Source organism: Melanostigma gelatinosum, assembly GCF_949748355.1.
Source record: "Melanostigma gelatinosum genome assembly, chromosome: 13".
Taxonomy (NCBI): domain Eukaryota; kingdom Metazoa; phylum Chordata; class Actinopteri; order Perciformes; family Zoarcidae; genus Melanostigma; species Melanostigma gelatinosum.
This window is the reverse complement of record NC_136646.1, coordinates 21,000,690-21,013,880: the sequence shown is the minus strand read 5'-3', so window position 1 is coordinate 21,013,880 and position 13,191 is coordinate 21,000,690. Positions and strand designations below refer to the sequence as shown.

The following is a 13,191-nucleotide window of genomic DNA, read 5'->3' as shown; positions in this document are numbered from 1 at the left end:
ATGAGAGCGGTGATAAATTAGCTTTGCTCTGAGCCGACGGCCGGATTGGGCGTGTCTCTGCTGGACTTAAAACGAGGGCCTTGAAGCCTCAAAAGGCCTACAACGCTTTACCTCTTGACACGGTTGCCAGCAGATAGAGCAATTAACACACATTTACATATAATTATAGAAGCCAGGAAATAAATATGAATCCAAAGATCAGCGTGGATGCTGATCTTTGGAATCACGTGCAGGTGTTAAAGCCCACATCTATTAAAGTGACATAAAACCAATCCTAAACTACATATTTATCAGTTTAGTTTTGTGGAATTATGAAATGATTCATTTGAATTGGAATTATATCTACACGTGGTAAAATGTCAGGCTGTGACGAACAGCAACACAAGATACATAATTGATCACATAGAAGGAAGAGGGTGTGGGAGAAGGAGTCAGGCCCATGAACAACTTCAACATCTCATTTCATTGTGTTTGAAATTATCTGAATATTGCTTCGGAAAAATAAATACGCAAAATGGAGGTGGACAGCATTGTTTCCTCGCTTGCGAGGCTCGGACTGTCCACTTGACACATCTCCAATCCCAGTTTTATTTTCTCTTTGTTGTACATTACCTATTGTCCCTCGCAGGACGAGACAGAATCCCACCGACAGAGGACAGCTCCCCTCCACATGGTCCGCAGTCCTCCATGCCTGTACCGCAGTGCCAAGCAAATAAAAAGCGTTGAGTCAGATAACCTATCCGAGGCACTTACACAATTCAAGGACAAGGGCAGCCGAGGCCATCACTGTAAAGCAGTCTAACCCGTTGTTTGATGCTGAGCTAAAAAATACAAATGTAAATCGTTTAGGTTTTTATTCTCAGTCCAAAAAAAACACACCAAAAGGCTCCATGTAGTGTTGCAGCTGGTTCATGGCCTGTGTAAATTATATGAGATGTTAAATGTAATTATGTTATTATGTAAGCGGTGGTTTGCCTCCTGTTGCCAACGACTTCATTTAATTACAAGCAACAAATATAAAACCTTTAGGGAAGAAAGAGGTGCATGTACCCTCCATCTCTGACCGACTCTCTCTGGCTCATGTATCATAAAATATAAATATTATGGACAGCTTTAATAATGTTAATATTGATTGACAATTTCATGAGCGTTGTGGAAAAACATGTTTTTGCTGTGACGATTTATGGCCATTCTCATTGTTCTCGCCGAGTTAAGGCCAGTTTCCCCAGCTTTTTAAATACAACCATTACAATACAAGACTGTTAATGCTTTGAGGAAAAACGGTCCAAATCAGCAAATAAATATTTCGGATTGGTGATGTTTTATTTGACCTATCATGGTGTTTTTGACTTGTGGCTGGCAGCTGTAACAGTCATTGTTCCCGGAGAGTCCTGCAGCCCCTGGCCACGACACAAAGCGCCACTGTTTACATTAATATTCATAGTGCTGCCATAGCCTCTGCGAGAGAAGAGGAGGAACGGGTGGCTCTTTTGTTTGCTCGTTTCAATACGTTTATTCAGCAAAAAGGCGCTCTGGTTCATGAATGCCTGCAGAGCTCAGAGTCTTGCCTTTCTTTTTTTAAAGGGGCTTAAATTAGAGAACCGGAGAAATCAAGGGATTTTTCCACATTTAAATAGCCACATATTTGATTATATTTTTCTTAATTACTCGAATTAAAACGTTTTCAAAGTGAACACAATATAGAAAAAACGACTCGATGCTCTTTGCTGGATTCAGGGGCCTCTGTGGCCTCAAACGAGACCGTCCGAAAGCCACTCCCTTTTTCAGCACGCTGGATAGCGCCCTGCATGCCACAAGGACTTGCAGGACACGTTTGTCTCCCTGAGCCTTTGACGTTGTCTGCTCCCATCTTATCAAAGCAGCGCGTACTCAGTGAGCTGAAATCTTTTAGAAATCGTTTATTTTTAGTCTGCGGAGCGGAGAATAGGACGGAGCCTCGGTGCATGGCTGACGGGTGACTCCTGTCGTCCTGTTGTTTTACAGCTGCCACCATGATCCCTTAAGCTGCAGCGAGTGTGGCTAATGCCCTTTGTTTGGGATAATCCTGTAATCTGTGTTATTTAGAGGGCTCATTTACACTTCAGCCGTAGCTTTCAGTTTTAATTCATGCATTCCAGAAAAAAAATTAATATTATGCATTAAGACAAGGTTAAATGTGCAAATGAGAAATCATTCTCATCATTGTTAGATTGGAAGATCCAGGTGGTGAAGTCTTTATTCATCATTTTGAATGATGATTGTGTGAACACAAAGATAACTAAAGTACACATAATACACACACACACACACACACACACACACACACACAGCACGTTCATTTAAATCTATAGATTTAAATTACACTAAGACAGAAAATGTCAAATCATTTTTGCTGGAACTATATGAAAATACTGAAGGTGACCATGTCATTTTCCCTCTTGTTCCATCTCACACTGAGATTGTGCTTGTCAGTGAACTGCAACATGTAATGTGGCATATCTCATTTTATGACTTAAACTGGGAGACGAGTATTCTTCTGTACATCATAGCCTCCAGTGCTGAGCTGCATTTGGAGCAGAAATGAATTGGGGAAAGCGGTTTATAAGCATCCGAAGACAAGAGAACGCTGACTGCATTTACATTTAGTCATGCAATGCTTCTGCGTTTTGTAATTTAATGGTGTACAGTGTAGGTGGTGGTACGTGTGCTTGGCAGTGGAGGGAGGGCTCTTGTTTGCCTGCAAGTCTGGGTTCATGTGTTTGGCAGAGGAGGCAGGGCTCTTCTTTGCGTGCAAGTCTGGGACCATGTGTGGGCGATGCTGATGCAGTACATTAAATATTAAGGGAGATCTCACAGAGCCCCAAAATAGAAAAAAAGAGTGTAGGACACATATAGTGCTACCTTAACAACTGGAATCTTTTAGGAATTATAAAAGAGGATTTTTGAAACGATTATGAGTTTTCATCCTTATTAGATAGAAGAGAGAAAAGAGGAAATTATATTTGCACCGAGTACGTCATGCGGTACTCCTCGGGAGTACGTTTTTATTGTCTCCAGTTGTCGAACATGTCTGGAGCCTGGAGATCCATATGGGCGTGTTGGGATTATTCATGCTCTTGTAGGCTACAGCATCACAATGATTTAGTGTCTCGTTGTCATAGTAATGGGGTTACTGCAAACCAAACTCCAAAACACACAATTAGATTTTTGTTGTGGGAATATGAAATATGACGGCTTAAGGAAACAATCTCTTCTGTTTTTGTGTCGTTTCTATTTGCATGCTGTTCCGTATGAAAATCGAGTTGCTGCATGTGTCAGCCATTGTTGTGTGCCCAGCCCTCTTACTCAGTGAGTCTGTGAATTATATAACTCACACATGCTCACTGGGGATGTGTGTTCTGCCATGTTGAGGGATATTTCAGTTGGCGAGTGAAATTTGCCCAAATATGTTTGTTTTTTTCCCTTCCAAAATGCTTTTTGTCATATTTGGGACACATTCAGTTGCTCATATTTCTAGTTCGTCAGATGCATCGCAACACATAACAGTGTACAATAAATACAACACAACAGCTTGATTCCACCTTTTTTTGTCAACACGTGTTAATCGTATCATGATTCCCAATGGCAGGAAAAACATGCATTTTAGCCAGTGCATAAAGACCTTGTGACAGATTGCTGTCGATGTTGCGGCGCCTTTGTGCGTGGATGTGCATCTGAAGCATTTTATTTTTAGGCTGTCTTATCTCTGTCACTGTGCTCCTTCTCCCCTTCTCTTTATCAATTTGCCGTGCTGATATTCCCTGCTCCTGCAAAGCCATATAACATTAATACATGGAGGAGAAACGTCTGACCTGTAGCTCTGCTCCTAATAAGCAGAGACACAAATGCACACTGAAAGTCAGAAAGCCATTCAGCCATTAAAACAATGCAGTCTTTGAGGGGCTGTTACCTGGGCAACCTGAGACGAGGTGAGGCTCAAAGCAAGATGGCAGGTTACAGAGACGAGGAGAAAAGGCAGGTTAGACAGAGCCTCTCGCAGACGCTGGGAGAGGAGAGAGAACGCAGGAAATGGCACATAGATGTGAAGAAATTAATTATTCCAGTACTGTGATGATAACACAGAAACACAGCCCATACAAACACAACATGTTGGTGGATTTACAAGAGATTGGAAAGCTGAGGGAATAAAAATAAAGCTTGTTATTTGTTTATGGTTTTATAGGACATACTCCAAAAAAACACGGGGGCTAATCGCCAGGTAAATACTTGTGTTATAAATAATGTTTGTGTTTTAATGACACCTACAGTATTTATCCATCAAGTCAGGAGATTCACTGAATATCATTTTGAAATGATTATTTTTAATTTGGTCCCATTGTTGCTTTGGACTTAATGAAAAACATAACAACAACAGTTAGAGATTTGCAACAGCTCCAACCCACAATTTGACATAACAATCTACATCATGGCACAACACGCGGACTGTATCTGGATTCAAACTGTTCATCCAAACACCGACCTTTGTTTGTGAGAATATAGACATTCAAATGCATCAAAATTCAATAATAATGTCAAAGAGGCTCACTTTAGTTGCTTGAGTCAACATGCATACGTATTTACTGTGGAATGTGCAATGAATGAAATATTTCATTCAATGATGTTTGAACATGAAAATAACAGTCAATATGTGCACAACAAAGTAGGATACAAAATGTATATTTTCAGTACCCCGAGGATATTAGACATGTTTTCTAATTCAAACAGCTGAACAAATCAGATTTTGCAGTGATTTTCCATGTCGACTTACACTGGAAACTATGATCCAGAGACCTAAGTGGTGAGTGTGAGGAAAGGGAAAGGGAAAGTGGAGCACGAAGTTTCGTTTCTATCCTTGAGGAGCCCCTGTGGATCAAATTAAGCAACACGGTGTACTCCAGAGCAACACAAACATCTCACTGTGCACCAACGCACAGCCGTACTCCACTTACAAAAACAAGTCAGTTGACCACAAAGAAACCGGAACAAACGAGTAGTTCTGACTTGTTTTTCTACCAAACCATGAAATTCCCTTATTACTTGGAGCTCAAAAATCCATTTCACAACATCACTCTCCCTCTTGTCCGTCATCTCGACCCCTGCCGCCCCAAACTCCGCCAGCCCCTCGCCAGCCACACCCACCACCATCACTAGTATCCATCCCTGTGTGATGATGTAATGAGGTTTGACCCTGGAAGAGAGCAGGGGGAGGGGAGGAGTAAGGAAAAAGGGACTGTGACATCTGCAGGACCAGAGGCAGGGAGCGAGAGAGGAGGAAGGATGGGGTGTAAAATGGGGGAGGGGAGGCAATAAATCAGAGCTCGTATTCATTTTAGCAATGCTGATTCCTGACCTTTCCCTCTGACAGTGACAGAGTGGACAGCCCGCGTGTGTCGTTTGTATTGGTGGATGTATTACATGTTAAATATGAACACATGCACATTTATAGGACCGTATATCTGCTGTGTCCTATTGAGCCTCTTTGTGAACTATAAATCTAACTCCACCCTCTTCCTCAGCAGATAATCAGCACCATGGAAACCCAGGTGTCCAACGGTCCAAGCGGAACCAGTCTGCCTAATGGTCCAGTCATTAGCACCAACGGCTCCACAGACGACAGCAAAACCAACCTGATCGTCAACTATCTGCCTCAGAACATGACCCAGGAAGAGTTCAAAAGTTTGTTTGGTAGCATCGGAGAGATTGAATCCTGCAAGCTCGTCAGAGACAAGATAACAGGTACAACACATTGTCCACCGTGGAGAAAGAAACCATCATCTACGACTGGCTTTGAGAATCCCTAACTGTCTCGTTCTTTGTCTCCAGGTCAGAGTCTGGGGTATGGCTTTGTAAACTACGTGGATCCAAATGATGCCGATAAGGCCATCAACACACTCAATGGTCTCAAACTGCAGACTAAAACAATCAAGGTGAGCAGACCTCTACTCTACAATGTATTTACTCGTCATGTGTTTGATTCCTGAAGATGTGCTCGACAAAAAGGAAGTGGAGATTTTGTCAATGGGGGGCGACAGACGTGACAGAGGGAGGGGAAGAAAATGGCGAGGAGGAGGAGGCAGAAGGGAGCGGTGGCCAGAACAAAGGAAGAGAGAGAAAGGGTGAAAAGAGCAGGAGAGAGTGGAGGTCAGAAAGCAAGGGGCGGACAGCATGCAGAGGTTATTGTGATGGAAATGTAATTAGGAAGTCTGACTGCGGTGCACTAGGGTCAGTCCTGGTTACCCCATCTGCCTCCAATCTGGGCTAATTAGAGGGCTTCTTTGTCCCAAAATCAGATGAGGGAAAGAGGGGGCATATTATTAGACACTACTTCCTTCCATCCCCCCGAGCTGATCAAAGTAGATCAAAGATTGAGACAAACTGCAGGATTGAGAAATCAAATCTCTGAGAGAGCAGAGCAGGTGATCCTCCAACAGCTGCCGACGAACACAGACGTCCATTGTGACGAATGACGGATCAAACACAAAGCTATCGGCAGGAGAAGAACTGGATTCAGTCCCTTTTTCAATATTTGTGTATAATGTCATTCAATATTTCTTACTCTGGAACAACCAGGTCGTATGTGTTGACTGTCATGACAATTATTATATGATATTGTTGATCTTGTGTTATGACATTCAATGATCATCCGATGTTTGATCCTTGATCGCTCTGTCTGTAATGAACTTCTCAGATGTAAAAAATAATTATTCAGCTCTATAGCCCAGTTTTATCGTTCTGATTTCGTAGGAGGCTTCAACAGAGACGGGTGAGGCTTTGGGGGGGGGGGGGGCAGCAGTAGGGTAGGGGGTAGCTCAGAGAGCAGAATGCCAATGACAGGATTAGAGGCCATATGGGCTTCAGGCACCATCTGTACTGTGGGAGCGAGAGGGTTAATTATAGGGCAGCATTTGCTCCCCGAATACAGCAGCTCCCCCCTGACTCATCCAGAACACCCTAATCACTGCACAACACAACCCTCCTGCTCACACAGTCCGTCTGTGTACACAATAGACACTGGTGCTCAGTGCTGATGGATGAAATCAGAACACCTGTACTCAACTGAAACATACAAGCCCTTTTAATTTGCATCAGTGCTTTCGCTGTGCCTGTGCAATGAGCAAAGTCAATTCGAAAGAGGCAAATACTTCCAAAGATTTGCAAATGATATTTATCACACCAATACATATGTGTGAACAGAATGTTTAAAAGTTGCCAAGCATCTTGCAAGTCTTGTGATGCACTTACATTGTTTGCTGTTTGCCAGTGGAGCTGTTCTCCCCCAGAGGATAGAGACAAAGGAAGGAGGCAGCTCAGCCTATCTCAGACAACACTCACTCTGTCTCTCCATCACATGCAAACACAGCACTGACAACAATGCACCCAACTGGATTATCTATCACACGTGTGTTCACATGCTCCCATAAACACACCAAAACCAGAACGAGTGTATGGTCCTCCCCCCCCCCCCCCCTTTACAATCAATTAGATAAGATGCATGTAAAATGCTAACAGGAAAGCGTAAGGGATATAAACACAGACGCACCAAAAAACGTCTAATTAAGTCACCAGTGGATTCAGAAAAACACACCAACTAAGGCTGATGTGTGATTCAGTGCACAACAAAGCTGACACTCGGGCTTGTTAGCTGATGATGGTTTCAGTTTGGGTGATGATTACAGTCTTCATAGTGTGTGTGTGTGTGTGAGACGGTCTCATTGAGCTTAAAGGCACTGATGAAGTCCACAGATAGCTAAGAGTTGGGTCTGTGGAGAGGAATCAGCAGCAGTGACAGTGAGGACTTTGTGTTGGGAACTCACTACAGTTACATCAGGTCTTTCTGACACGTTCCTGTTTGTTTTACTCTGATTTAATCCCTGATTTTATTTGGGTGTTATAGGTATCATATGCCCGGCCAAGCTCGGCTTCTATTCGTGATGCCAACCTTTACGTGAGCGGACTCCCTAAAACCATGAGCCAGAAGGACATGGAGCAGCTGTTCTCCCAATACGGTCGCATCATCACATCCCGCATCTTAGTGGACCAAGTCACAGGTATAGCCTTATTTCACTTCTCAAGCTGTCACTCCAGCGCGCTTTCCATCACTGAACGAAAGACTGGTTCGCCACAGCGCTCCTTGATGCCAAGGTAGTAACATTGGTTTGTATTCTCAATCGGAGCAGGCATATCACGAGGAGTGGGCTTCATCCGGTTTGACAAGCGAAACGAAGCCGAGGAGGCCATCAAAGGTCTGAACGGACAGAAGCCTTTGGGCGCCGCCGAGCCCATCACTGTCAAGTTCGCCAACAACCCCAGCCAGAAGACGGGCCAGGCCTTACTGACTCAGCTGTACCAGACTGCTGCCCGCCGCTACACGGGGCCCCTGCACCACCAGACTCAGCGTTTCAGGTACTGAACCTTTTGGCAACTTCACACCACCTAAGAGAAGACAAATCAATCAGATGAAGTGGCACACCGCGAAAACAGCAAATGTGGTCTAACTTTGTGAGGACAACTGTGTAATCGAAAGCATTCAAAATATTAAAAAAAACGTTTTCTGTCAATATTAACACAACTTATTAGTGAACTGTTCCTTTAAGCAATATTATAGCTCTACAGTACAGAAGGAATTGGCAATATTGCGTTGTCCCTCCTTCTCACTCTTTCTCTCTGACTTTCTTTTAAACTGCAGCATGATCCCTTCACTTGGAAAGGGACCAGATCCAAATAACAGCTCAAAACCAATGTAAGAGACCAGACTTTTCCAAATACAGCAAAAAAACTAAAGCTAAATAAAGTTGGTTTGATAACACTGAACCTTTAACGTTTGCCTATACCACATAGGCACCATGAAGAGTACAATTGACGGTAATTTTGAATAAAGGTTCAAAAGGTGTCAAAGTCAAAGGCTTCCTGTATTAAACATTTGTGTGGAACCTCACAAACAACTGTCGATACCCTCTCAGGTTGGAATGCTCACTTACTCAGCATGGATACTTATTTAGAACCAGTAGATGTGACATTAAACTATTAACGGGGAATCTATTTTGGAAGCTTAACCAACTGAACTCACAATGAAGAATAAATACCAGCTGAGACACATACTCACAGGTCTATCAGGTTGTGGTTGGAGGGTTTGGGACTGCGCTGCAGCGAAGGATGCCCTCTGGAGGCCAGCTGGTGAAGGAACAACATGTTAACTGAAAGCCCCCCTCCCTTGTAGCTCTCATAACTAACTTCTGCATCCCCTTCATTCTCCCTCTTGCGTTGCAGACTCGACAATTTACTAAACGCCAGCTACGGAGTCAAGAGGTAAATGCCAAAGGTGTATTTTCAAAAGCATCCATGCCGAAATAAAACCTCAAACAAAGTGCCTGGAATACCGCCTGCTGACTTCATCTCCAAATCAGATATAATGGCCATCATTTTTAATACCCACAGCCCATTTAAACCATGTTACAGAAGCAGCCCAGACAACAAAATACTATCTGCGATTGCAATAAGCAATGATGCAAGCTTCTAACAGCAGGGTATTCTGGCATGGCTTTGTTTAACCTTTTCGTTCTTTTATTTTAATTAATAGAAATAATTTCTATGTATTTATTTATGAACTAACATTGTCAGTTTCAGTTGCTTTAATGTCCCCTTTTTTTCACCAGCATGGACATACCAGATTCCGTTTGCGTCTCCTCTGTTTGCTCCAGTTCGTGTATGATTTTTATTCCAATTTGCTTTTCATCCCTCTCTAGGTTTCTGTGTTTTGTTCAATGCTGTGATTTCTGTTGAACATTGTGATTCATGTGTTTAATTCTTCCAGAGGCTTTGGTCAGCAGAGAAAATATTCACATTGTGTGGGTGTCTGTGTCTCAGGGCACACGGTGGCATTTTGTATGAGAGCGGGTAGTTTGGAGCCGCTGTGGTGCCCACACATATTTATCTACTTACTGCACAGCAGAGGGGATGGAGATGGTGTCCCCCCGACTCCAGTCATTCCTCACAGACACATGCCCATAAAGAGACAGTGTAGAGAACTGGATTCTGTGTGGAACTTCAGAATGACACCCATGGTAGCTCTCCTACTCTCTTCCCCAGGTTCTCCCCCATCACCATTGACAGCATGACCAGTCTGGCCGGGGTCAACCTCACTGGTCCAACTGGAGCCGGCTGGTGCATCTTTGTGTACAACCTGTCCCCCGAGGCGGACGAGAGCGTCCTGTGGCAGCTCTTCGGGCCTTTCGGCGCCGTCACCAACGTCAAGGTCATCCGTGACTTCACCACCAACAAATGTAAGGGCTTTGGCTTCGTCACCATGACCAACTACGACGAAGCCGCCATGGCTATCGCTAGCCTCAACGGCTACCGCCTGGGTGACCGCGTGCTGCAGGTTTCCTTCAAGACCAGCAAGCAGCACAAGGCCTGAGAGAGAGAGCGAGGCAGCTGGCACCAGCTCCTTCCACCTGCAGGGAGCAAAAGCTGAGCTCCCTGTGCCATCACTCTACATGGGCCTGGACTGAGTCTCTCTCTGACACATTCTCACACAAATCCATAATATATTATCACAGACATGCAGATACACGCAGACACGCACAGACATGAGCAAACATACCCATTAGCGCAAGCATACACGAGTCAGAGTATCAAACAAACACACTAGTGGAGTTTTTCTTTTTCCTTTACACCACATGCTAGTCCTTCCCTGTATTTGCCTGGATTGAATTAGAAGGGGTACGTAGCTGGTTTGTTGGGTTAGGGGCAAGAGCTATCTATTTAGGAGACAGTCTAACGAATGTGACAGAGAATGTGTACTGACTGCTTTGATTGAATTCAGGCAAATAATGACAACTGATGAACAAACCGATCAAAAAAAACTTTTATGAACAAATATGTGCAATTTACCCAAACTCTTACCCCACCATCTCTCCTGATATCTTGCTGGAGAGGATGTAGTCACTTTTTTACACTTGGGCATTTTGAATCAGCGATTTTTTTAGATCAAAGAAAATAAAATTAAAAAACAGTGTTCTCTTATATACGTCTATTAAAATATAACTATATATTCAATATTTAAGGTGGTTATAATAGCCGAGTATGTAAGCATTTTCTAGAAACTTTGACTACTGTTTCCTGACCTGAATTAGGTGGTGCCTAGCGTGAAGGCAGTTTCTCTACCCTGTGTGAGCTCGTTAGCTCAGACCCAATAAGATTTCGGCGAAAAAATGAATACCGGTCACAGAAAAGAGTAGTCCGACAGCCATCACAATCCCTCTTTCCCTCACAGTCTCACACAACATTAAGAGTACACAGTTCAATAACTAGAAGATATATTTAGTCCACAAAAAAAGATTCCCTGTACTTCTTGGAATCTATCCTCAGGATGGATTCAAGCAGACTGTCTGTGAACTTAGAGCAGAGTGGCAGTGCTCCCGTGGCGACAGCGCTCATTAGTAAATCTCTAGTGGGCGAGAGAGTGACGACGAGTTGGAGGGGGAAACCGTTTCACCATAACACAGCCACCTCAAAAGGAAAATACCGGTGTTTTTTCCCCTTTTTGCTTCATTTTTTTCATTGCACCTGTATTTTATCATTATTACCCACAGGCCAGCTCACTTAGCATGGCTTTGTCAGCCACGATTCGGTGTGATATCCCTTTAACTGAAAGGCCATCTGGTGTGAAGAGGTCAAGAGAGAAAAAACAAACGCGTCCAAATGATATTGTTCTTGCTGACATGTTTGGATTATGAATGTGCTCAAGACAGGATACGTCTTTAGATTCATTCAGACAAATGGAAGCAGGGAATTAAGACCCGAGTAGCTGCTTAGTAGTAACTCTGAAGACAATGTCAAAGAACACACCCCATGGACTGACCAACGGTCTGGGCTGGTCTGCAGAGACACAACACAGATGAGCAAAAACTCAAGAGCACCGGTATTATTCTTCCATCTCATGCACAGAACGAAGCTCCCCGAAATAATGAGGTGAACTGTTCAACCATTCACTCGTAACAACGTGCAAAGAGCAGATTCGGAAGAATGCAGTTCCAAATGACTGAACGTTTAAAACTGACTCAGAGTCTCCTGAGCGACAATATCGGGCAACGTTAAAATAATGGCAGATCCTTTGAGGAGAAAAGACGACCACTTCCTCCAGCTTTGCCAAATGCTCCTCAGTTTTATTTAAAAAACCCTCAATTCTCTACAAAGCTCCCCAGAAACTTTGAACTCCTGCCCTCTCAAAAGATGACTGTACAACATCAAGCCTGCAAATAAGTGTGATAATAATACTGCTGTTTACAACAGAGAGGTATTTATTTATTCACTTCAGATCTGTTTGGCACTAAAATCAAAAATAGCATTTCTCAAAATATCCCCAACCCAATTGCATGGAAATTATTTATGGCACCGTGGATGAAACATTAAGGCCAACCTGTCTAGATTAACCATGGGGGAGAGCTAGTGTCTTTCAATATCAAGACATCTGCACATGACAATAGATTAAATAAGGTCAACTATATTCAAGACATTTTTGCTTTTGCTTTTCTAAATGACGCTGTGTTAGCCAAAGAGGACGATCTCTTTGAAAGGATTACATTAGAGATAAATCTATTTTTATACATACAAAGGATGAAGACCTTGTGCTGAATTTTTACAGATTCTTAAAGCTTGGAAAAATTGGGACATCGCATGGCTTTATTTTAAACCCTCTGATCTTTGCAGAGCAAGGGGGAATCAGCATGCGGTGTATGGGTGGGGATTTCGGGAGGGGGCGAAGGAACATTGTATCTCGTACAAACTTAACCATATCACATTGATTGAAACAAACTTAACAAAAAGAAATTTGATGTAGAAATCAATGAAATGAAACAGTTGGGGATATAACCTGACCCATTTGTGCGTTCGAGTGCTTAGACGCACTCTCCTCTCTTGTCCTGAAGTTGTGTACAGTGTTGCTTCAATGATGGTGCAGTGAAGAGAAGTTCTTTGACTTGAGAATCCCAGATCAAGCCACAGTGAGACCGGCTCATTGCCCAGCTGGAAAACCCAATAGCTGCTTGCAAATTAAAAAAAAAAAAGAGGTAAAAAGCAGATTCAAACCGTGCAGCAGAATTATAATGAACACTGAGCATGATTCTTTATGATTAGATAGATTTGATTTTTGCC

General features: G+C 43.1%; 1 protein-coding gene across 1 annotated transcript; it reads left to right on the top strand.

The window, feature by feature from the left end:
- Nucleotides 1–3,925: 3,925 nt before the first annotated feature.
- On the top strand, nucleotides 3,926–10,453 carry elavl3 (ELAV like neuron-specific RNA binding protein 3; the record flags this gene model as incomplete). The annotated part of the gene is made up of 7 exons (XM_079281571.1): nucleotides 3,926–4,018; nucleotides 5,559–5,775; nucleotides 5,863–5,966; nucleotides 7,934–8,087; nucleotides 8,217–8,442; nucleotides 9,307–9,345; nucleotides 10,126–10,453. 7 exons carry the CDS (start codon nucleotides 3,926–3,928, stop codon nucleotides 10,451–10,453), a joined length of 1,161 nt encoding a protein of 386 aa, XP_079137697.1.
- Between the last annotated feature and the right edge of the window lie 2,738 nt (nucleotides 10,454–13,191).